At 42.4% G+C, this 26,083-nt stretch overlaps 1 protein-coding gene across 4 annotated transcripts in view; it reads left to right on the forward strand.

The window, feature by feature from the left end:
- afap1 (actin filament associated protein 1) overlaps positions 1-26,083 on the forward strand; it is a 282,632-nt gene that overhangs the window by 143,682 nt on the left and 112,867 nt on the right. For all 4 annotated transcript variants that reach the window (XM_041187203.1, XM_041187230.1, XM_041187222.1 and 1 more), the window contains exons 3-4: positions 9,715-9,812; positions 23,786-23,897. In XM_041187203.1, the coding sequence (XP_041043137.1) occupies positions 9,715-9,812; positions 23,786-23,897 (210 nt within the window). The remainder of the gene's footprint in view (positions 1-9,714; positions 9,813-23,785; positions 23,898-26,083) is intronic.

The following is a 26,083-nucleotide window of genomic DNA, read 5'->3' on the forward strand; positions in this document are numbered from 1 at the left end:
CCAACCCCAATGACACCTCAGATGAGGATCCTGAGGACTCAGTAGATGTAGAGCGTCCTCCACCAGCGCAGAGACATACACCTCGGTGGGACCTAGTTCTGGAGCAGGCTCAGGATCACAATCTGGTGAGCACAGCACAGATTGGGGTCCACAGCAGGTGGAGGTAGGGACATCCAAGGTCACTGGCACTCGGAGGACTGCTGGAGGCCAGGCTCCTGCTGAATCCGAGTCAGATGATGAGCCCTTGAACTCGGCCCTTAAGCAGATGTTGGAGCTGCAAAAACAGATATGGGAACATCACACAGGGTTATTACACGCTGTCACCAGATTGCAATGGGTGATGGAGGATTCTGTCCTTGTTTGGGTCTGATATCATTGTGCCAACATGCCAGCGCACGAAGGTCAACACTGGTAGGATGGTGATACCGTGGAGACCTTTGTCCAGGACATTGTGCCTAATATTTGGCAGGAGCTACACTCCATTGCCCTAGCCATAGGTGGAATCCATCAGTGGCTAATAGAGAGACAGATGGGGCAACTTGACCTCATTCCAGGTGCCCCTTCTCCTCAAGCAGTCAGGCATGGGCCCTCGGGCACCCATTGGGAGGAGGACTGTCAGCTGGCACCCAGAGGCCATCCACCGCGATGACTCTTGAAAGTGTACAGCTGATCCCAATCCCGTCTGCCTGTGACCCCATCATCTGCAGCTCCACAGGCTGAGGAGGGTGCACTTGCCCCACAGCAGAAGACCCAAAGAAGGCAGAGGACGCCTGCCAAAGTCATCATAGAGATCAGGGCGTAGCAGTCAGCAGGCTGCCTCCACCTCTGCTGTGGATGTTGGAGAAGCACCAAGACATAGCGGTAGGGTAAGAAAAATTAAGAAACACTAAGAGCACAAAGGGTGCATGGGTGTTCACAATCTGTATAGAATTTGCAGAAATGTAAATAGATTTTGACTCATTGCACTTCTCATGTTGTGTATGCCTTTTATATCTGATGAAATGTTCTGTGGTGTCTGAGGTGTCACAGATGCCCCCACTCCTCCCGGATGTCCAACGTCCGCCTCTGCTCTGTGGTGTCTAGAACCATCTCATTACAGTGCCTGACGGTTCTCTGCGCAGTATCGACATGAGTGAAATGTCTTTCTCGAAGAAAGTTGTAGTGGCCAAGGCACCTTTGAGACCCACCTCAGATGGGTGTTGCCTCTTGAGTTTAGAACCTGGAGGCTGCTTTAGTCTCCGATACTTCTACAGTGAACAGTGCTCAGTGTGGGTCTTAGAGGATTGAATGGCAATGTGCATGGAGCTGGTGCATCTTTCATTGGCCTCTGTGTACTTTCCGTCAGCCTTGATTTCCCGTCACATTTGGACTCAGACTTGGAGCTCTAATGCACTCCTGTCTTCCTGTAGCGTTATCTCATGTCTGTGTGTACATCTGAACATCACCCCAACATTAGTCCCCACTTTCCCACCTCCATGATTTAGGTTGCTCAGTGAACCTCACTGACAGTTGTTGAGCCTTGCGATTCCTGCTAGATGGTTAAAACTGTGCACCCTAGGGAGGATGAGCTCTGGACCAGAAGGTCTGGCTAGCGTCTTGTCACATTAACCCTCTGCCAACTTTGAGATGGTCTGTCAACATGGTAATGTGCACCTTAGCATTGCATTGGTCTGCCTGGGTTCCGTGTACATTTGTTAAACTTTTGGAATGAAAATGTGGAGGTCTCAAATGGGATCAGGCGAGTGTCCGAGACATTTGATACATGTTTTTTATTACCAATGATTGGGGTCCTTAAGGCCCAGATGGTGTGTCAGCATTTTCCTTTGTGTCCACAAATGCCATGGCTAGGCAGCACTGGACACTGGGAGACTCCAAACGGAGGCATGGTCATGATGCTTGACAGACATTACACTTTACTACTCCTGAAGGTTCCACTGGCCACTGAAATGTGAACTGAAGTCCAGCTTTGCATCCATTACTGAGAGTTACAGATGGCTGCATCCTGAAGATAGATCTAATGTTGGGGACTGAGTATGATGATGAGGCCTGAACATTTGACTTGCTTGAACGATTGCTTGTGCAGACAAACCACAGTGCGGATTCAGAATCGACCTCACACATGAAGGTGAGAACAACTGAGTGATGATTGCCCTCCTTGAGGTGCCTTGGCAGACTGCAGGCATACTGCCATGAGAGCATTAGGGATTGTAGTGCTGTTCCTGCCTCTTGAAGGATGCTGTAGGCAGTGGAACATTGGTGAGATGTTTGAAGAAGCTACACCATCTCAACTCTGCAAAAAACGCCCTGTTGCAGTTATTATCCCACAACAGGAAGGATATATGCACCTGAGCCTACCGTACCTTCCAAGGATGAGGACATTGCGACGCAAGATTGTCACCCCCTCATTCAGAGATGGATGTGCTGCGCTGACCTGAGCCTAGAAGAGCGAGAGGGCCGGGAGGCAGTAACCACCACCTAGAAGAGTGAGTGAAAAGAGGACCCGGAGGCAGTAACCACCGAGAAGAGCGAGAGGACCTAGAGATTCAGCTTGTCCCTTTGTTTAAAATATATAAATTCAGACATTCTCAGGGCAACTAGCACTGAGTGTGCGACCTCAAAGGACTGTGCGACCTCAAAGGAGTGTGCGACCTCAAAGGAGTGTGCGACCTCAAAGGAGTGTTGGAGTTCGGTGAGCTGTGGGAGTTCGGTGAGCTGTGGGAGTTCAGTGAGCTGTGGGAGTTCGGTGAGCTGTGGGAGTTCGGTGAGCTGTGGGAGTTCGGTGAGCTGTGGGAGTTCGGTGAGCTGAGGGAGTTCGGTGAGCTGTGGGAGTTCGGTGAGCTGAGGGAGTTCTGTGAGGAGGGGAGGGAGGTGCTCCTTTGCTTTTTCTAACTCTTTCACCCTAAAGGAACTGGTTCTTGCTCTGCTACAGGGTAAGAAGCTAGATGTTTGGTGAGTATCGGTAAGTGGTCAAGGTCTATTATATTCCTAAGGTTTAAAATAGTACAGGAATTTGTGATAAAATTGATAAATATATAAAAGAAAATAAACAATTAAATAAAATAATTAAGTAATTAATTAAAGCATACAAGTATGCAAGACAAGTGATATGTCATGGCTGCAGCATGTGGGAGCTCCTGAATACCAGTGTGATCCAGGGCAAACATGTCTGCAGCAAGTGTCTGCAGCTTGAGGAGCTTTGGCTCAGAGTCATTGAGCTGGAGGCTGAGCTGCAGAAACTGCGACTCATCAGGGAAGGGGAAAGATAACTGCACACTTGTACCAGGAGGACACCCACCAAAGTCATCACAGACAGGGCGTGGCAGTCAGCAGGCTGCCTCCACCTCTACTGTGGATGTTGGGGGAGCACCAGACATAGTGTCTAGTTTAGGAAGGTTAAGAAGATGTAACTCTTTTGAGTCAAAACCAATTAAACTAAATTAACATAAGTTAAGAAGAGGTAACTCTTTCGAGTACAAACACGTTTCCATCTGTTCCTATTCAGATGAAGTTATATTGTTTCATAGTTTGCCATTGTGAGATTTGAACTCTTGATCTTAGGGTTACAAGCCTAGTACCATAACCACTTGGCTATTTAGGCCAAACCCAGCCTGGGCATGGGTGTTAATCACTTGTACATAATGTTCACCATTGTAAATAAACTCCCAAGATTGTCTCCCTGCCTATGGCTTCTTGTTCTGATGAGCAGTGAGGAGCCAACCCTACAGCTTCTCTGGACCCTGGAAGATGTCAGGGACCTGAGACCTGCTAAGGATGTCTTGTGCAGGCCTGTAGGATGCATTTCTGGTGGTCGCACACCAGCTGAACATTCAGCGAATGGAAACCCTTGCAGTTGACATTGTTGACTGCTTGTTGCCATGGAGATCTAATTGTCACATCGGTGCAGTCAATGGCACACTGCACCTGTGTGAAACCTGAGATCAATGAAAATCCCAGCGCTCTTGCTTCCTGGCTTTCCTGATCCTGGGTGAAATGAAAAAAGTTACATGTCTTCGCGAAGATGGTGTCCATGACCTCCTGGAAACACTTGTGCGTGGAGGCTTGTGAGATCCCTGGAAGGAGCCGCTGGTGTAAATATTGACTTGATCACTTTCACGGCCACTGGCAGTGGATGCCTTCCATGTCCCCGTGGCACCAAATCCTGCAGCAGCTGGCAGATGTGACTGACCAGTTCCCTAGACATGTATAGTCTTCGGCAACACTGGTTCTCAGTCACCTACAGGAATGACAAACGCTGTCTATAGACCCTGGGTGGCGCTTTCATGCATCGGTTATTATATATTAGTGCTGCGAGATTGCAACATTCCAAAGGGAATGCATTTCTAGGTAGTGCTGAGGGTATAATGTTACATGACATCAGACTATTTGATAAGACCAACCAAAATAAGAATTAGAAATCCATGTTATGAACCATACAGGATTTAAAAGAATATAAGAAAGTTCCATAAATATTTAGAACAGTTCAAAAATATGGAAGAAATTGGAACTGGGACAGGAATGAACAAGTTCATTTAGGGATGAGGCGAAAAGCAGCCGTAACTGGCTGTGAACTCCACAAGACAGGAAAATAAACCTATATTCCACTAACGTTTAAAGCTATGTTACCTAATTAAGCATTACTTGAGGAAAAAAAAGTGTGAATTAGTGCAACCAAGCAAAGTTGTGCTATGGAAAATATTCTTTGTCGGTGCACAAAATAATGTATATATTCCACAGGTTGAAGAACAAAGCACAGCAAAGACCTAAAGTTCATTGCTTCATTTTGTGGCCGATTCTCCTGGTGCTGAGACACTAAGCTCTAGAACTTCATCCCAAAAGCTCTCTGACTCTCATTCCCCCTTTAAAACCTACCTCTTGACCAAGGTTTTGGTCAACTGCCATAATACATCTTATGTGACTCAGTATCAAATTTTGCTTGGTAACGTTCCTGTGAAATGTCTTGGGATGTTTTATTACATTAAAGACTTTCTAAAAATTATAGCTGCTATTTTAATTAATGCACACGGTTATGCAGTCGGAACTTGAAAGTTGTGAAGCCCTCATAAAATCAAGTACTCATCACTAGTAGCTAATCTCTGCACCTTTGAGAAATTTTGCAGTTTTGTATGGTAGGAGCACGTGGATGCTAACTGATCCCTTATGTTCCAACTGAAAAGCAACTTCATCTCAGCATTACTTGGGCTACTTGGTCCAATTCTACTATAATCAATTATTTAGATTTCATGCAGTCAGACTAGATTGAACCATCCCTTAAAATATAGATGAGAACAAGTTTAGATCATAAATATACTTTTGAACAAAAACCATTTTATGATTTGTTTATTACATAATTTACAATCAATGCAATGACCATTTAAGAGATGAAAGTATTTCAAATTATTATTGAGCTTATTGACCATTGCAAACAGCAGGAAGTCTCAAAATTTAAGGTGCATAATTATGCATGTTATCATTTCCTGAATATGTGTCTGAATCTAATTCAATCACTTTTTTCTGTCTTAATAAAGCCTGGAATCAAGTTCTCAAATTGGTTTCAGGTGATATCAGTACCTTTGTTGTTTTGATGTTATTAGCAAGGCTCCAGATTCATGCGCCATTATTCTCTCTAACTTTCTGAGGATTAATATCTGAAAATAGTATAGCAGACTATGCAGGACTCCTGTTTCCCAGACATCAAATTACACTGTTTGATGTTGTAAGACTGACAATCGCCCTGTAAGTACTTTAAGTTCTAAATGTTGCTGTTAAACAGTCATGTTGGTAAGGATTGGCACTGTACTAACTCTCACATCAAACAATTTTTGAAACTATCACTTAACTCTACATCAAACAATTGAGAGAATTAATCTATTAGGTGAATTTGAATGTTAGACTTTCTCAGAGGTCTTTCATGTTCGCAAATCATAGGAACTTGGTGGGTCTATAAAAGAAGTATAATGAGGTTTATTAAAAAATCACAGTAGGATAGTAATCTGCCATGGATCAAAGACTGGTCTACACACTATTAATGTTCCTCCTTTGATGTTCTAGAAGGTGGTCTTAAATTGCTGGTTCCCTTTTTTGGATTAGTTTGACCTAAATGTGGCCTGGAATATGCAGGAGATAACCTGTTATTGTTGTCACAGATACATTAATTTCTCTCTTCAAATCAGGATATTAATATGTGGTTGTTCCAGGTGAGGTTATTCTGTTTGTCACAATTAGGAAGCGAATCTGTGCAACCATATTTAGCAACTCCCTGGCTTTAGAAGTATATTTATGATCCTATGGACCCATAAAACCTTACCGTGGTCACTACACATTACCTTACAAACTGTGTCAATGTGCTATAAATTGATAGATAAGTGATAACTTGGAATATTTCTCTGTTCTTCCAATGCCTGTGTAATTTATGTGTTGCTCAAGCCCAATAACTAACTCTGGTTCGCTAATGAGGTAAATTAAATGGCCTTATCTGATCACTTAATAAGAATTGTTTAATGGGAAATGAGAAGTCCTTAAGTAATTATAAACAATAGAAAAATAGTGAACAATTCTGAGCTGCCAGAGGTTTGAACTCCAATTCAGATGATCTTACCCAGTGAAGATATTTCAGTCTTCCCTGTCATACATTTCAATGTATCTCATGTTATCAGTTCCTTGATAAGTTTTTACTATTCAGTTTTTCTGCGGAAGATAATTTAATTCTCAAAATTGAATCATATAAGAAAATATCTGTTTAGTCATCCATCAACGCTAATTAAAAGATGCACTTCTCCCAGATAATGGATAGAAAATGAATCGTGTTACATACCTTTGTTGAGTGTTAAATGGGCACAAGGGCCTATTTTGGATATTGTATTTAAAGGATGCCTGAATGATGTTCGACCTGATATTGGCGCGAGGCAATTTTCAGGTGGACACCAGGGCCAGAATTTTACGTCGTTTGATCAGGCACGTGCCCGACCAGACAGAGCATGAAATCACTCAAGTAGACATTGGGCACATGTCCCGACGTCATCGCACACTTGTTCAATATTTTGCTTGGCGGGCACACATGGCAGTCAAGCGCGCCAGCTGACAATTAAGCGGGCAATTAAGCCCATTAGGGAGTCAATTTAAAGTGATTTTACGTGACCCATCAACTTCTACAGTTGGCGAATGGGCCAATCGGCCTGGCAGGCTTCACATTTTTGCTGCAGCCTCGATCCAGGGCAGGATGAAATGTCCGGGGTGAAATATAATAAAAAAAAGATGCCTGGCATCTGAGGTTTTTTGGGTTCAACTGTCAGGTGCTTGAATGTGCTGCATAAACACAGTTTGCTGCATTTTCTTCTTATTATTTAATCTGTACAGGTCTGCAGCTCTCTGAGGCAGCTCCGCAGCAGCTATCTTCCTTCAGGGAGCTCGTTAGAAGTGCCCACCCACACCCTCACTTTTCTCATTGCCTGCCCTCTTCCTGCTCCCCCACCAGCAGCATTAATTAGACCAGCCAGTGTTAAATTGCGTTTGGGGACCGATCACTGCTGGAAGTGCATTGCACGCCCACTTCCGTGCCTACTGATTACATGCGCCCGATGAGTGCAAGATTCAGGCCCAGGTGTCAGGAGCTTTACATATGTAAAAAAAGTGGCCTTAAGCCTGTTTTAAGCTCCTTTCTAGAAATTGAGATGCGATGAGGGGGAAACAAAGTCATTCTTTTGGAGCCAGGAGGAGCAAGAATTCGTCGCTTGAGTCTGCAATATCCTGATTAACTCACCACCAAGCCTCCAAGAACCTACCTATGAGCGGCTGTCAGCAAGGCAACAGCCTGACCCTCATCTTTTTAAAATAGGCATGCTGCCTGTGGAGGTGAGAGGTAGTTCGCCAAATAATGTTTGAAATCCCAAAACCCAATTTCAGACTGGCCTCAGGCCTCCAAGTTGAACAGCTCATTTTTGGCCCAAAGAGCCTAAAGGAATTTCCACCCCAATATTGGTTAAGTCATTTAAATTTCAGTTAAGTATATCTGATTCAGGTTGACACATTGTGATAGCCTTATCGTCTCATAAGATGATGATTTGTGCAGCAGTGGTCAACTGCATGTTAAGCATCACCTAGTGCGGTTCTGGAGCCCCACTGTGGCATGGCATGGCACACTTGCTGTGGAGAAAGGCATTGGGCTGAGAAGGTATATGATTCGCTGGCCTCTGTTTTCTCTGGGCCTTCTTCTCAGACAGCTGAGCTTTTCATTGCTCTCACCTCTTCAAATGTGCTTCCAAACAGCCAGCCTCCAGAGGTTACGACCGTCAACTACTGTCTCCCGGTTGTCAGTATCAATGTCCGCCATCTTCATATCTTGCTTACAGGTGGCTTTGCAGTAGAGGTATGGATACCCAGGATGTCGTGACCCAGTGGCCAGTTCATGGTACAGAAGGACTTTGGGTATACAGCCATCAACCATCCATTGAATGTGGCTGAGCCAGCGCAGATGTTGTTTGCTGAACAATGAGTGTATTCTGGTAGAATTAGCACGCTCGCGGACCTCTGAGTCGTTGACTTTGTCCTGCCAAGAGATGCTGAGGATCTGTCTGAGACAGCGAAGGTCGAAACTGTTCAGCCTTTTCTCCTGCCTAGCGTATGTTGTCCAGGTCTCAGCACTGTAAAGGAGTGTGCTGAGGACACGGACTTGCTATACTCACAGTTTGGTGTTCTCAGTTTGGTTACTGTTGTTCCACAATCTGCTACACAGCTTGGACAAAAGCTTCAGCTTTTGTAATGCATGTGTTGATTTCAGTATCAAGTGACAGATTGCTGGTGATTGTGGAGCCTAGATATGTGAAGCTATCAACAACCTCCAGCGTCACATTGTCAATGAAAATAGATGGCAGTGTGACAACTTCCTGGACCATGACATTTGTCTTCCTAATGCTTGATTGCAACTTGCCACAAAGGTGACATATGTACATGTCAATATGTCCTTGGGCTCCACTGCAGATTTTCTATTAGGGTTTTCTCTTTTAGCCTTCAACTCTACCGACGCATCTACAAGGCAGTGGAGCTATTCACCATTAGCTGGGAGTTTGGCTCATGTGTGCCAGGGCGTGTCCTCTCAAGGTGGGCTTGCATGTCTGGGAGCCAAACTTCCTCCAATTGTATTGTATTCTAAAACAGTAAATTTGTCAAGGCTCATTGGGTCCTTGCAATTTTCTAATCCGTAAAAAAAAAAATTATCATTTTGTACACTACCTGTTTCCCTGGTGGACTGTCTTTTGTCTCATTGCTATCTCTCACTGTCTGTCTCTGCCTGTTTATTTGCCTGCAGGTCAATCAGCCATTTAAGTACTTCTAAGTAGATGCCTTAACTTTGTTACTGCCACCTCAGATAAAAATATCTAAATATTCTTATGAATCTGTTTCTATGGAGAGTGATTGCACTTAACCATTCTGTCATCTTTAGAAGTGATACTGGACTACAGGAAATACTTAAAAATAGCCATTTTGCTCAGGATCTTTATTAGATAATCACCTAACAGGCATTACAGAGCTGGTACTGGTCAATGCTACACTAATGTCATGTGTCACCAATCAACCACAAAACTGTTGTTGAAGAAGTACAGCTGATGATTATTTTGATATTGTTTAACATTCTTATTGGATATGCATTTATTGAATGAATTTAAATTTGTCTGTAGGCATGTTGCATTCTTTCCTGCTAATTTGCTTGTTTTGCTCCAGATTGTCCAATGAAAAACGCTACACAGAAGCATGACTTACCCTGCAGTATGCCTGCTCCACCTCAGATCCCTCTACCTGAGATCCCTCATCCATGGCATGTGAGTAGTCCCTCATTCTTACTATGACCATAGCTAACACAGTTTGAACAAAGAAGTACTTTATCCAAAACCTTATCCAAGGAGCAAAACCTAACCATAAAGGAACAATTATTGACCTCATATAACACATTTGTATTTTTATTGCATATTAATTCTTAGACTACTGCTAGATCCAGGGGAATGTCATCTCCCTTTTTCTTTTAGCTTGCTGCTGGCAGATAACCATTTACCACATGATGGTGCAGGAAGCAGTGAACCAAATCAGAAGCAGAGAAGTACAATGCATTTGAGCAGCCAATTGCACATGCCAATGTACTTGCTGTGATAGAAAGGGACTTCAGTCCTGTTTCAGATGGTAAAATTTGAACATTACGGGTTAACTCTCGAAGTTGTACTCCCAATAGGCGCCTTCATCCACTAGGGGCATACAGGCCTGGATTTTTCCTATGGCGGGTGGGTTGGGTGCAAGCAAGCAGGGGCAGGCACTGAGCCGATCGCTGCCCACAATCGGCTGCGCGTAGCCATTTTACATAGGCGGGTCAATTAAAGTCCAGGATAACGTGCAGCCGGTTGCACTCAGCAATACCTGTGCAGGCAGAGGGAGGAGGGAGAGTCAGGGCCGGCGCTCTTTTGTGTACGCACACAAAAGAGCGCAGCAATCTCCCTGAGGCACAGAGCTGCTTCAGGGAGATTGAATAGATAATAAAACAGTTCAGTAAATGATGTTAAAATTTGTTCAAAAATGTCCCCTCATGTGACAGTGTCATATGAGTTGAGACATGTTTGTAAAGGTGGGAAAATTAATTTATTGATTTTATAAAAGCTTCAGGAAACCTCATCCCACTCGTCGATGAGGTTTCCTGAAAAACGCGAAGGCCGCTTAGGCTTTTCAGCTGCTTGCCAACCTTAACAACTTTAATTACTTTCTTAATGGCCTTAATAGGCCATTGATATTTCGGCAGGCACGCAGCCAACTCCGGTGAGTGCCCACCAAATGAAATATCGCAATGGCGTACAATGATATCGGGACGCACGCCAGATGTCATTGCGCATCATTTTACATGTCAGCATGCCAGGCCCACCCCCGCACAGCGACCAGAAGATTCTGCCCCTAGGAAGTAAGGCTGGACACTGTATATGTATCTAGACACTGATTTTTGGAAGGAGTTTCTGTTGCTTGTGTTGGATGGTGAGAGAACTGAGGTAAGAGCAATATATGAATTCTGTCAAGTGCTTCCTATTGATAGTGTGGGGGATCTATTTTCCTCCTGGGCCATCATTGCCTACACTTACAGTCAATTGCATCCAGGTCCTTGAAATGCTAAACATAAGCACACTGGAAGTCTCTCAATAGTGATAAGTTGTTTAATTTGACAGATAGAATAGCAGGAAAGAGTAATTTATTTGGCAATGAAGTATTTAAAAATGGAGGGGGTGGCAAAATTCACACACAATCAGCTTAAAAGAAGGAATTGATTACAACCTTTATATTGCAGAGTTCCTTTTGGCTCTGGCCTGTCATTGCAGGAAGAAAACTAAAGTGACACAATTTTGATTAGCTAGGGAGGATACTTTTTAAAAATATTGTAATGTTCCATTTTGTCTGTTTAGATAGCAGAGAAAAGGAGGACATATTATGAGACTAGTGCCTATGAAGGTTCATTTATAATTTAAAGCTTTATCCTCTTGGACTTATGTTTAATACTAATTAAAGAGTAGTATTAAAATTCAACAACTTTTATTGTTTGTAGCCAGTCTAATGTACTGATGAAAGTAGGTACTATAGTGATTTAACTTCCTTCCGTATATAATTATAACAACAATGACTTGCATTTATATAGAACTTGTAACATAATAAAATGTCATGGGAATGTTATCAGACAAAATTTGACACCAAGCCACTTAGAGATATCAGGACAAGCAGCTAAAAACTTGGTCAGAGGTAAGTTTTTTGTAATAAATAAGGAGGTTTCTTTTTAAATGTGTAGTTTATTCGAGTGTTTTTTTCTCCTAAAAGAGAGGTCAGGGGCAGAATTTTATGGCCCCGTTTCGGCAGGGATGAGGCTGTAAAATACGGCGAGCCATTATAATCCCCATTGACTTCAACAGGAACGTAAAATCCCACTATCGTAAAATTCTGCCCCAGGAGTAGATGATGAGCTATCTTCAGGATAACATAGTGGTAAACGGATATGATATTGGCATTACCATCCCTGAATTCCCCACTATCAATATCCTGGGGGTTACCAATGACCAGAAACTGAACTGGACATACAAATACAGTGGCTACAAGAGTAGGTCAGAGGCTAGGAATCGTGCGATGAGTAACTCACCTCCTCACTCCCCAAAGTCTGTCCACCATCTACAAGGCACAAGTCAGGAGTGTGACGGAATACTACCCACTTGCCTGGATGAGCCCAGCTCCCACAACGCTCAAGAAGCTGGGCACCGTCCAGGACAAAGCAGCCTGGTTGATTGGCACCACATCGACAAACATTCACTCCCTCCACCACCGATGCACAGTAGCAGCAGTGTGTACGATCTACAAGATGCACTGAAGGAATTCACCAAGGCTCCTTACACAGCACCTTCCAAACCCACAACCACTACCACCTAGAAGGACAAGAGCAGCAGATACACGGGAACACCACCACCTGGAAGCTCTGCTCCAAGTCATTCACCATCCTGACTTGGACATATATTGCCGTTCCTTCACTGTCGCTGAGTCAAAATCCTGGAACTCCCTTCCTTGGAGCACTGTGGATGTACCTACACCACATGGACTGCAGTGGTTCAAGGTGGTAGCTCACCAACACCTTCTCAAGGGCAACTAGGGATGGGCAATAGATGCTGGCCCAACCAGCGAAGCCCACATCCCTTGAATGAATATAAAAATAACTTACCATGAGGCACAGTGCTCCCCATTTATCACACATGGGGCTGGATTGTACATCCACCGCGCACACACACACACACACACACACACACACACACCACCACCACCCCCACCCCCACCCCTTGCCCTCACCCCCAGCTAGGCATGTTTTAGATGGGGAGGCACATAAAAAATGCGGGGTGGCAAGCCCATCACCTTTCCCTTGCGCACCCTGACCCTGTTGGTATGCATTGAAATCAGCAGCCCTCCTGCCATTTTTAAATAAATAATTAACAGGCAATTGAGCTTGTTACCAAGTCAATTGACCGATATTTAAAGCTGCCCAAGCCACAAAATAGTTTGCCTGGGCAGGTGAGCAGGAGTGAAGAGCCCGCTTTTGAAAACTGTTTTTGGAAAGGCGGGAAGGAAGGGGAGCACACCATTTGGGGGATGCCCTCTGCACATCAGGGGCACCCTCCACAAGATGTTACCCTCCCCCGCCCCACTTTGTGTTGTCTCATCCGGCCTCCAAAACCGATCACCCCATCCTCTTGCCACCGCCACCCGTCAGCTGCCCGATCCCTTCTTGCACAAAAGGACCCAATTTACTTGGCACCGGTGTCCATGTTTTCTTCATGGAGATGCTTGCAGTCCCAGCAGCGCCCACTACTCGGTTCTGGCACTGCTGGGATCAGATTGGCTGTCAGCTCTCGAGGGCAGGACTTCCTCCCGCTGAGGGGCAGAATTCCCACTCTCAGCCTGTTTAGTGTGCCAGCAGCACATTCTTGTTGCGGGATAGGCTTTTTTTTGGGTCTGTCGGCTGCCGGCTGATTCTTACAATGAGGAGGTGAGCAATACGCCCTCCTGTGAAAATCCGCCCATGGTTACGTTTCCATTCATACTAGCTGGGCTGTGCTAATGGAAGCTACCTTTTGTGGGAAACAGGAATAAAAATGTTACAGATGGCCCGAATTGTAACACTAACATCCTTAGATTTATATCTGTGGAGAGGCAGAAGAAAGCACTGGATACTGAACACTACAATAATGAGGGATTGAACCTGCAGAGTGAGAAGCAAGTATAGAATATGGATCCATTCTATTAGTTGTCCCTGTTTGGTTTCCCTGGCCGCAGTGTTTACCCTTAATCTATTCCAAAATGGTTTGAACACATGGACGATATGTAGAAGTAATTTGACTCCATTTTTCAGATAATGGAACAGCTCGGTGAATGGTTGACTATTCGTGAGGCACTAACACTACTCTCCACCGCAGTGGTCACCTCAGTAACTGGCAGCAGGGAGCCAGGAAAAGGGACTTACTGACATCATCTGAAGAGGGATTCAGGAGCTTCTGAGATATGTATCTTTCTGACTTCCAAAAGATGTGTGTTTCTAGAGGAGAGAGGACCTCTAGTCGTGTCCTGTAAGCCTCTTAGCACTGATGGAGAGGTATCAGGGAAATCGTTACCTGCATTTGGAGACAAACCCAGAATCTTATGAACAGTCATGATCCATGATGTTTTTCTCTTATTTGTGGGAACGTGCCGAATAGCGAAGCAATGCTGAAACAAATAGTTCTCAGGTGCTGGCAAGAATGTGAGAACAACATGTTGAGGAAGTAACTTATATGACCTTAGCAGCCAATTACATGTAGGCACTATAGTATACAGAAAATGTTAATAAAGCACAACCTTTCATTAAAAGCTGCATTAGGCTTCTTACAAAGAAAATGAAGTTGCACTCATTAACAAATGCACTTGTTTTATGTGGCTACGCAAGATGCCTAAAAATGGCTCCCCCCCACCTGAGTTTAGCATTGGCCCAAACATGCACACAGGTTTGATACAGGCCACCAGAGACTGATACATTTGTTATCATTGTGGGTTTTTTGTACAATACGTACAAATTTATAATCCTTGCTGCCTAAGCTCAAACAAGAATGATTATTCGTATCAGTTAAAGGGTCATTAGCATCATGGAACAGCATGGAGAGTGCCTCCAAGAAAGGGAGAAACTGAGGTAAAACAAAGGGGTGGGGGGAAACTAGTTGATTGGAGCTAGGACCATACCTGCTGCAACCAAATATTATATGTTTATGACTCACATATCTCAGTTAGTGGAGAGTGCAAGGACAATACTTTTTCTTTTACAGTATGTGAGCTTAGCGTTGTAATTTTTTTCATATCTTTTTACTACAACAAAGGCAATGACTTTAGAAATATTAAAGTTCTTATGCAAGTTCAGAATTCAGGAGGGTCTTTGCATAGCAAGCAGTCTGATAATGTTTTGAATAGAACACCCTGTAGAGATTGAAATGGAATCCATCTGTGTTGACATTGGCAGTGTGTGTTCTGCCGCCCAGCTGTATAGGCTGACCACCATTATTCCTCAGTACACCAATGGGGTCTGAGTCAGACAGTGTCTCATTTCCTCTCCCACTATATTCTGGATAAAACATGGAGAAATGGGAGCATATTCCGTGCATTTGCTTGACCCGTTTTAATTGCAAGATAGTTTAGAAAAAGTGTCTTCAAATAATCTGCCACCTGATTTATTTTTTTACTGTGTTATGTTTCACTGACTAAACAACTTACAAACATATTATTATGAGCATTACATTTAACCATGTGAGTAGAGAGTTTTCTTTTATAGTTAATGGCACATGTTCTTTCCCCTTTGTCAGTGATATTCTTAGAATGAAAGTATCAAAAATTCTAAAATAAAATTAAAAAGAAAGTTCACATTCAATTGTATTTCTTAAACAGGAATTATATCTATTTGCTTACAAAAAAAAATGTCTGATAATCCAATGGGCTCATAGCAAAGGTGTTCAACACCTGCTTCGCCAACCAGATGATTATGTTTATGAACCTTGGATTTGTCAGTCACTACAGACTGGCTGTCACGATAGAGAACCATTTAAATATTTCCTGACTGGGCCACTCCATGAAGCATGGATGACAAAGAATCACACCCAAATTACAACATGGAACAAGCTATTCGCCCCAACCAATCAAGGTTGATGTTTACTCTCCACACAGGAGCTGTGTTCCTGCATGTTCCCATATACCTTTATCCTTTCCTCAACAACCTCGCTAACAAGAAAAACAAGTTCTTGCATTGTATAGTGCCTTTAACACAATAAAACATCCCAACATGTTTCACAAGAGCATTATCAGGCAATATTTAGCACCAAGCCATACTGAGAGATATTAGGACAGATGACCAAAAGGTTAATCAAAGAGGTAGCTTTTAACAAGCAATTTAGAGTAGTAGAGAGGTAGAGGAATTTTGGGTCATATTCCAGAGTTTAGAGCCTAGGTGGTTTAAGGAAATTGGAGATGTGCAAGAATCGAGGAGTAACTTACTCTTGTATGTCAACTTAGTTTCTGCTTCATTCTTAGCCCCCTGTGCAAAACATTTCCCATGCTCTCAGTCCTAAGTCTCTAACATTGATGCTTGTGTCTATACCCTCTCATTCTAAATCCTGCAAATCCTGCAGCAACTAAAATAGTTTGCTACCTACTCTGTCCCATTCCTTCATAATTCTGAACACTTCTGTCAAATGCCTCCTTAATGTCTTCTATTCTATCAAAGATAGCCTAAATTTGTCAAGTCTTTTCATATTTGTATTTCTTCATACCTGACAACGTACCATTAACTGTAATTAATCTTTTCTGTTGCTCCAATGTTCTTCCTCTGGTGTAAAGTTTAAAACTGCATGCACTACTCCAACAGTGGTGTTATTAAACTTTTATATAAATTCACCATTACATCTTGAATTTTATTATTGATGTACATAGAAGTAAACAGAAGTGACCCTAGAACAAAACTCTTTGGAATACCGCTACTCATTTCCAAGCAATCTGAGAAATTTTCTTTAAGTTCCACTTTCTAACCAGTTTTTATTTCAATTTGATATCGTTCTCCTAATTTCATATCCCTTAATCTTCTCCACTAGCCTCCTGTGGTGGCTTTCTGAAGATCCGTGTAGACCACTTCCACTACATTTCTGTTCTTAAACTTGATGTTTAAAAACTGAATTTTGCGGTCTGTCACAGAAGCACCTCAACCCGTCACATGACACCCTGATCACTTCTATGAAGAGCTTTCTGCCAATCCATGTCCACCTGACTAAAGTTTATCAGCAAATAAATGAGGTTTTTTTTGAAAAAAATAAAGTTTGCATGTGTCTTCAGTTTATTCTAAATATTTTTGCTAAGATGATTGTAGAAAGATGTTTTTAATTCCTGAAAGATAGTGAGACATTTTCAAATGTAAAGCAGATTTTGCCATTTGTAGTGTGATTAAGCCTTAGAGTTTAGAAGAACTCCAGCTGAGTGCACACCACATTAATTTATCATACAATGGCCTATTCATGCAATCCTGAGGTCTGTTGGGACATGCTGCTTTCAGCTCCTAAAAACACGCAAAAGGTCACAAGTTGCAAGTTCAACTGTGTCTGAGTAAAGAGAAATAAAGCATTAACCTCTCTATACAGGAAATAATAATCTCTTATGTACAGACATTGCTGTAAATAGCAGAATCACTGTAATCCTCCAAAAATCCACAGCAACATTTCTTACATTTCCATCTAGGAATGTTTAGAGGCTGACTCAGACCAATTGCTTATTTGAACTATAACCTTTTATAATACGTTATATTTTAGCAATCAGAGAATCAAAAGTGCCAAAATTTGGAATGCTAACCTCTGTGTCCAGTTCTTTGATCTGACCTTTTGTTTAGCAAGACTTCCTGCTGGAAATTTACCACTTGCTGTACCATCTATCTGTATCATCTACCTGGATGTTAAGTCCACTAACCTACCAATGCTATGCACTGATACTCTTTGGATGATGTTCATCTTAGTATCTGCATTGCATTGATCTTTTGCTAGTTTTAGCCTCCCTTCCCCTCCTATTGTGCTGTCTTGAATTAGCTGGGATGTTCCAAATATTTTTTTTTTAGTACCATGTAATAATTTAAAACAATTTAATAAAAAGAAAGAGATGCACCTTTCATGACCACTTGATGCCTCAAAGCACTTTACAGTCAATGCAGTCACTGTTGTAATGTAGGAAACACAGCAGTCAATTTATGCACAGCAAGTTCCTACAGAAACAGCAAAGTGATAATGACCAAGCAATCTGCTTTTGTGATGTCAATTGAGGGATAAATATTGGCAAGGACACTGTGGACAACTCCTTTCACTTCTTTGGAAAAATGCCATGGGATCTTTTGTCTCTACCTGAGAAAGCAGGTGAGGCCTCAGTTTAACGTCTCATCTGAAAGACAGCACTTCCAACAGTGTAGCACTCCCTCAGTGTTGCACTGGAGTGTCAGCCTGGACTTTTGAGCTTAAGCCTTGGAGAGTGAGACTTGAACCCACAGCTGTGTAATTCAGAGGCAAGAGTGCTACCAACTGACCCAGTTGACCAACTGACTCATGAGGGAATCTAGAACTAGGGATTAGAGTTTCAAAATAAGGGGCCTCCCATTTAAGACAGAGATGAGGAAGAACTTCTTTTCTCAGAGGGTCCTAAATCTTAGGAATTCCCTACCCCACAGAGCAATTAATATATTCAAGGCTGACTTAGACAGATTTTTAATTTCAAAGGGAGTCAAGGGTTGTAGGGAGCAGATAGGAAAGTGGAGTTGAGACCACGGTCAGATCAGCTATGATCTTATTGAATGTCAGGGCAGGTTCGAGGGGCCAAATGGCCTACACATGCTCTTATTTCTTACATTCTTGGGACCAAAAGCGGACAAGGTACTTGTAGTTATGGTCCAACCAGTAAATTATATGCTTTTGGCCAGTGTCCTTTAATTTACATTGTACTGATCTAGCAAGACAGTTGAGCATTCTGTTTGCTATGTTAATTGCTGCTGCTCAGTGGTTGAATGTGCTAAATGCAGTTTCTACTATCACTGCAAGACTGCTTTCACCTTTAATTACTTTTACATAATTCAGTGTATGGATAGCATCAGTTCTTTCCAAAGTAACTTGATAAAATACAAACTGTGAGAAGGTACAGCTTATTTGCACCAGAAATAACGTAACCAAAATTGACACTGTCCTCTAACCTGTCTGGGCTAACTTCAGTGCTTATGCTTTGCTCTGCTGCTACTTTCTACACTGTCAGAAAGAACCTCTCTGGGTGAATAAGATATTGACAGTTAATAAACCACATTGTGTCCTGTGTCACTGATATTAGTAGGGATAATTCTATAAGTCTATATCGATGCTCAGAAAATCATGCAAGACTTAAAGTTCCAAAGCACACCACTTGGCTTCCTACTGGCAGTAGAGAATTTTAAAATAACCTTATACAGTGTCTCTTCCTTAGATTTGGTATATTTCATGTGATTTTTCTCCTTAAACAGTCCCTTGAGATCAAGGATAGCTTGCTTCCATTCTAGTTCAGTGTGTTCTGAGATGGCTGATAAGTCAGTCTCTGTCTCATGCGGGCAGGTCTTGCCTGTAGATGACTTGTTGGTAGGCTAGTGCACTCTGTCCGATACCTTGACTTCATCTTTGTACGTTCCTGATGAAGTCCCACTATCTTTTTGGTGCCTTCCCAAATGAGCCTTACCCATTTTGGTTGGTCATAGCCAGGGACTCCCATGAATTGGCAGGGACGTCTTCAGGGATATCTTGAGGAGATCCCTAACATTTTCTGCTGTCCTCCTGGGAGTCTTCTGCTGTGACCAAGTTCTGAGTAGAGCAGGTTCTTTAGGAGTCTGCTGTCAGGCATACGATCAACATGACCTGCCCAGCAGAACTGGTTTTGAGTGAATCTCACCTCAATGCTGGGCACATTGGCTTGGGAGAAGACACTGTTGTTGGACCATCTTTTTTGCCAATGAATTTGGAGGACTTTGTGGAACCATTGCTGGTGGTACTTCTCCACTGCTTTCAGGAGCCTGCTGTAGATTGTCCAAGACTCCGAAGCATATAGGAGCATGAGATCACTGCTGCCTGGTAAACCATAACCTTAATCTTGGACACCAACAACATACACAATTTCTTCAGTGCTGTCAAGATGATTTATGGCCCAAGCACTCGAGAGCCCACCCCACTGGGAGCCAAGCATGGGAGGTGACAGCTGGTGCTCACTGGAGAGAGCATTTTGGAGAATTTCTCAGCCAAGACTCTATCCTCGACTTGAATGCCCTCAAATCCACTCCTCAATTCTCTGTCCAGAGTGAAGTTGAAAAAGCCTTTTGACAGCTCAAGAACAATAAAGCCTACAAAGCAGCTGGAATCCCTGCTGAAATTCTGAAACATGTAGGAGATACAAGGCTGCACAACTTCATATACCTCATCTAGGAAGAGGAGTGCATGCTAGGGGATCTCAATCATGCTGTGAACATGATTATATTCAAGAACGGATACAAGTTGAATTGCCTAACTTACAGACATGCTGTCTCCCAGGAAGATCATTGCAATGATCCTTTTCGATTGCCTCCTTCCAGTGACTGAAGAGCTCCTTCCAGAGTTGCAGAGCGGTTTTTGCTCATCGAGAGGCAACATAGACATGATTCTTACTGCGTGGCAAATCCAAAAAAAAATGCTAACAACAGAACTAACAGCTGTACATGGCCTTTTTCAACCTCAAGAAAGACTTTGACTCTCAATCGTGAGGGCTTATGGAGTATCTTTCTGGAATTTGGCTGCCCTTGGAAATTTGTCACCATTGTCCGCCTACTCCATGATGACATGCAAGCTGCTGTCTTCACTAACAGAACCACCACAGACCCTACCTCAATGAAGACCGGGGTCAAATAAGGTGGTGTCATCACACCAACACTATTCTCCGTCGTCCCCACTGCAATACTGCACCTGACCTCCAGCAAATTACCCACAGGCGTGGAAATGATCCACAGAACAAACAGGAATCTGTTCAACCTACAACTGAATCCAAATGTGATTTTTAACACCTCGGTGATTGCCTAATGGAAGTAGCAGTTTTTCTTCACATAATGCTGTGGGATATTTTGCATCTCCATTCAGTTCTTTGTTTTAACCTTCTGTCTGAGGAGAGCACTTTCTTAGTGCTGCACTGAGGTGCCAACATGGATTATGTACTTAAATGTGTAATGGGGTTTGAACCTACCACCTTCTGACTCAAAGATGAGAGTTCTACCAACTGAACCAAACTGATACATGGCATTCCAGTATTTGACACAGTCAAATTGTGAATTTTAAAAAAAGCTCCCATAATTAAATCTTTAAAAGATTAACTTGTGGCGGCTGTATTGTAAAGGAATTGTAGCAGTTGCCTCCACTGTCCAAAAAAAAAGCAATCTGGTGATTGTTGAGGGCAGGATGTTTTAATAAGTGTTGTCAACAGATTCTGACCATGTGGGAAGGAAGGGCTCAATCCTCACAAGACCACTTAGTTCCTGTTTTTAGTTAAAGTTGTGGGATCATTTGTTTCAGCAGGGTGGTTCAGATTGTGCATGATATTTTAGGAAATCAAACTGTGTCTCCATCAAGTCACTCTGTATGTGACCTGGTGGCTGATCTACGACAGGCAAGCACTTGCCCTATTTTCTCTTCGTAGAAGTGAATGGCTCGTTGGCAGCAAAGGAGAACCTGTACAGGTATATAAGAGGTTGTGTGTCCTCAGTGATGAGTACTGCAGCTTGATAAAAATAAATGAAAATTTAACCTAAAAACATACAGGTGTAAATGTTGAGTTTGGTTATGTAGCAGGAGATGACCATGCACTTATGATCATAGTCCTTGCACAGAAACATAATTAAAGATGGTTTTAAGGGTATAGACAGGACTTTGAACATTTTGAACAGGACATTTTTGTCAGTACTGCAGATGGTATTGGCTAAACGCTGCAAGTTATTTACGGAAGTGATTTATGGTTTTCCCAAAGTGCATGTCAAGCTATTCAATGATTTCCCTTTCTGTTTCTTGCTTGCTAATGAGGTTGTAAAACAGACTATCTGAGTTAAAAAGTCAGATGAGAATGCAGCAGTAATGAAAGGCAAGTTGTTAATTTCTATAAAATTTAACAGGTCCCAAGAATGCATTAAGTGTTTCCATGCGCCTTTACAATTATCCACAGATAGTGACCGTGAGCTTGCTTTGCATTTCTGCCCAGATTTATATCCCAAGATCCACAAAGAGCCTGTTCTTGACTCTCAGGACTGAGTTCTTCCTATGTCAACTCTTGTTTTTCTCCCCCTGTCCAGTCTGTTCCCAACTGTACTTACTACTTTTCTGACACCCTGTGCCTAACACTTTCCAGTTTCCTGGCCCTAATGGTCTCCTTTTCACCATGCATCCCAATCTCTCTACACCTCCATTTTCCACCAGGACGGCCTGAGGATTCTCCATTTCTTTCTTGAACCAGGATCCAACCAGTCCCCATCCACTACCACCCTTCTCCCTCTGGCTAAACTTGTTCTAACATTGAACAGCTTCTTTGACTCCACTCACTTCCTCTAAATAAAAGGTGTAGCTTTCAGAATCCATATTGCTCTTAGTTATACCTGCCTTTTTGTGAGGTCTAGGGAACATCCTTTGTTCTAGTGCCTTTAAGGTGCCCCCCGACCTTACCTCTTCTTCGAGTACATTGATGACTGTCTTTGGGCAGATTTGCACATCTTGCCTGGTCTCTCTTAGAATAATGTGTAGTGTGAAGGGAAGCTAAGGGAAGAGCATAAGTAAAGCCATAGATTAGGATTCCAAAAATAGACATTCATATTTATTTATTTAACTGAACTGAAATTTAAAAAAATGAAAAACTTAATTTTTTCTTCCACATGCCCCTTCCAATCCAACCAAATGCACAACTAATATATGGTCCACTCCTCCCCATGCCCACGCAAAAGATGCAACACCTGCCCCTTCACTTCCTCTCTCCTCACCGTCCAAGGGCCCAAACACTCCTTTCAAGTGAAACAGCATTTCACTTGCATTTCCCCTAACTTAGTCTACTGCATTCATTGCTCCCAATGCGGTCTCCTCTATAATGGAGAGACCAAACATAAACTGGGCGACTGCTTTGCAGAACACCTGCGGTCTGTCAGCAAGAAAGACCCAAACCTCCCTGTCGCTTTCCATTTTAACACTCCACCCTGCTCTCTTGCCCACATGTCTGTCCTTGGCTTGCTGCATTGTTCCAGTGAAGCCCAAAGCATACTGGAGGAACAGCACCTCATCTTCCGACTAGGCACTTTACAGCCTTCCGGACTGAATATTGAATTCAACAACTTTAGATCTTGAACTCCCTCCTCCATCCCCACCCCTTTTCCATTTCTTCCCCCTTCCTTTTGTTTTTTCCAATAATTTATATAGATTTTTCTTTTCCCATCTATTTCCATTATTTTTAAATCTATACCTTTTATGCCCTGTTAGTCTTTCCACCCCACCCCCACTAGAGCTGTACCTTGGGTGTCCTGCCATCCATTCTTAATTAGCGCATCTGTTTAGATAATATCACCACCTTCAACACCTCTTTGTTCTTTTGCCTGTGACATCTTTTGATTAGGTGCTCCTATCACTGCTTGCTTGTCCCTACAACACCTCCCTCCCCACCTTATACCAGCTTATATTTCACCCTCTCCTGATATTACTCAGTTCTGCTGAAGGGTCATGAGGACTCGAAACATCAACTCTTTTCTTCTCCGCCGATGCTGCCAGACCTACTGAGTTTTTCCAAGTAATTCTGTTTTTGTTTTGCACAACTAATTCCCTGTCCTGCTTTATTAGCTTGGATGAATTCACTATGTTAAATGTTTTGATTTTCAAGGTTTTCCTTTTTTAAAAATTAAGATTCTTGCCTGTTTTCTCCCCTTTGCTTGTTTCTATCGATTGGTTCAAGTTAATGACATGTCTCTTTCTGAAGTTGTTAGTCAAACTTGTTGATTCAGATTTAAGCAATGCATATTTGACATTCATCCAAGGATAGTTGAACTGGGTTCAGCAATAATTATAAATGTGATTTTTGAGAAGGCAGTTTTCCCTATACTCTAAATTCTATAGGAAGGTATTTCTGTAATATTCAGTGAATAGCAATAGATTGATGGAAACATGTCCATGCTAGCCTAATAACAGTGCTTTGTGTCCTTCAGCCAGTCGAAAACAGCCCACCACCCCTGCCAACTTCTTCCTTGCCTGAAGGCTATTACGAGGAAGCGGTGCCACTGAGTCCAGGGAAAGCTCCAGAGTACATCACTTCTCGAGGTAAATGCCCATTACTGTGAGGTGTCAACAGAAACACATTTTTCTTAAATGCTTTGTTTAATCCTTTGAGAATTCAATAAATTTGTATATTAAAGGGAAGATTTATTCTGTACACCCTGTAAAAAAATAAATTGTGCAGTGGTATTGTACCACAAATACATATACGAATATTGGATAACAAGGTATAAATGGATGAATATATACAACAGCTTCAATTGTACACAAACATATTAAGAGAACATTTGAGACTCGCACATGGTGCACAAATGCTTTCAAGAGGTTTCACCTAAAGAAAGAACCATATCATAAATATTTTAATCTCCCAGCAATTAAACTGATTATTATTTGATAGTTTTGATATTATCTGACATTATACCAACATCATTAGACCCACAGCCAGTAAATAGAGAGTATTAACCAATGATGCCTAATTTGAGAAATGGAACAAGAAGAACTCTATAATAATTTTATAAAAATTGGAAGCTACAGAGAGGTGATTTCAGAATGTAAATGGATGTCAAAATTTGGTCGCCATCATAAACTGTAAAAAATAATATTAGTAAATCACGAAATCAAAATACTGTGGATTCTGGAAATCTGAAATTAAAACAAAATATTCTGGAATACCCAACAAATCTGGTAGCATCTGTGAAGAGAGATACATAACTGGGGAAATTTATAGATGCAACAGGTTTAAAACAAGTGCAGAAGCAGGGAGAGGTGGGGGTGGGTGGGGGGGGGGGGGTGAAGGACAAAAAGAAAGTCTGTGAGAAGGTGGAAGGCAGAAGAGATTAGATGACAAAAGAGATGTTGCTGCAAGGCAAAAGGAGAGGTGTTAACGGGACAAGTAAAGAAACAGAAGAAATGTCTAATGGAAAAATGTTGAATCATTACAAACAGCTGCCACCTGGGGCAGGATTTTACGCCTCGGCAAGCAGGGGCAGGGCCTGCCAACCTGTCAATGGCCAATTCAGTTGAGGAAAAAGAATGGAATAGTTGTCCTTACAGGAAGCAGGTGAGGAAATGTAGTTGAGGAAACTTTGCTAATCTGTGGGTTTATCGTGGATATTGGTTGATAGCATGCCTTCAGTGTGAATGAGAGAAGGAATGTTTACTTCTTTACTTCCTATTCTTCTTTCATAAGACCACATAAAAAAATGAAATTCATTTTTTTTCTCAGTGAGCACAGGAGTGATAGGGGAATGAGACTAGATGCAAGTTAAGACATAAGCAGTAGAATTTGGGCGTCCTCAAGTTTACTGAGGCCGGCAGCTCTCCACCGGCAACACCGCTTGGAGCAGTGGCCAATGCCAGTACTGCAGTACAGCCTAGGCACAGGATTGGCAATGGAGCCCCAGGAATAAGGTAAACTGGACAGGTTCAGCTGGGCCAGATATTATATAAGGCCGTCCTTGAGACTTCCTGCCCCGGACTTCATTGGCGGTAATGGGAAGGTCATGGGCTTTCCAGTCTGCACCTTTTTGCCCAATTAGACAGGCGCCCCACCCCGCTCCCCCCTTCCAGTCCACCTTAAGTGGAGAATAAAATTCCACCCAAAGTTTCAGTTCAATAATTTTTCACCAGAACTTGAAAAAGTTAGAGATGGAATAGTTCCAAGATGGGGAAAGGGAGACGGAAGGGAAAGAACAAAAGGAAAGTTCCGTGGTAGGGTGGAAGGCAGCAAAGATTAAGCAACAGAAGAGATGAAACTGCAAAGCAAAGTGGGGTGGTAATGAAACGAGTAAAGAAACAATAGATGTATCCAGAGGATACGTTAATGAAAAAATGCTGAATCATTACCATCAACTGCCATCCAAAAACAAACAAACAAAAAATTGCAGTACAGCAAAGTTGTAGTCAGCCATTATGGTGTTCATTGTATGCAAGTACCTAACATGACCTGTAATTTTCAGTAATTAATGGTCAATTGACTTTTGATGTTTTGCCACTCCTCTCCTTCCTGCAAGAGTTCTGTGTATTTTGTTGCAAGAAAGAGCTTGCCAGCATAATAAACTTACTGAAGACAGGTTTCAGAAAAATATTGACTACCATGTATTGCTTATAAAGCACAGACTAAACCGTACCTTGATCTTACATGTTAAGAAAAACACGTAGTAAATTGCCTTTTGGTGTTAGGCATCTAACTTGAAAATGGAAAGCAGAATATGCTGCTGAATGGGATAAAG

This window comes from Carcharodon carcharias, chromosome 1 (assembly GCF_017639515.1).
Source record: "Carcharodon carcharias isolate sCarCar2 chromosome 1, sCarCar2.pri, whole genome shotgun sequence".
NCBI lineage: Eukaryota > Metazoa > Chordata > Chondrichthyes > Lamniformes > Lamnidae > Carcharodon > Carcharodon carcharias.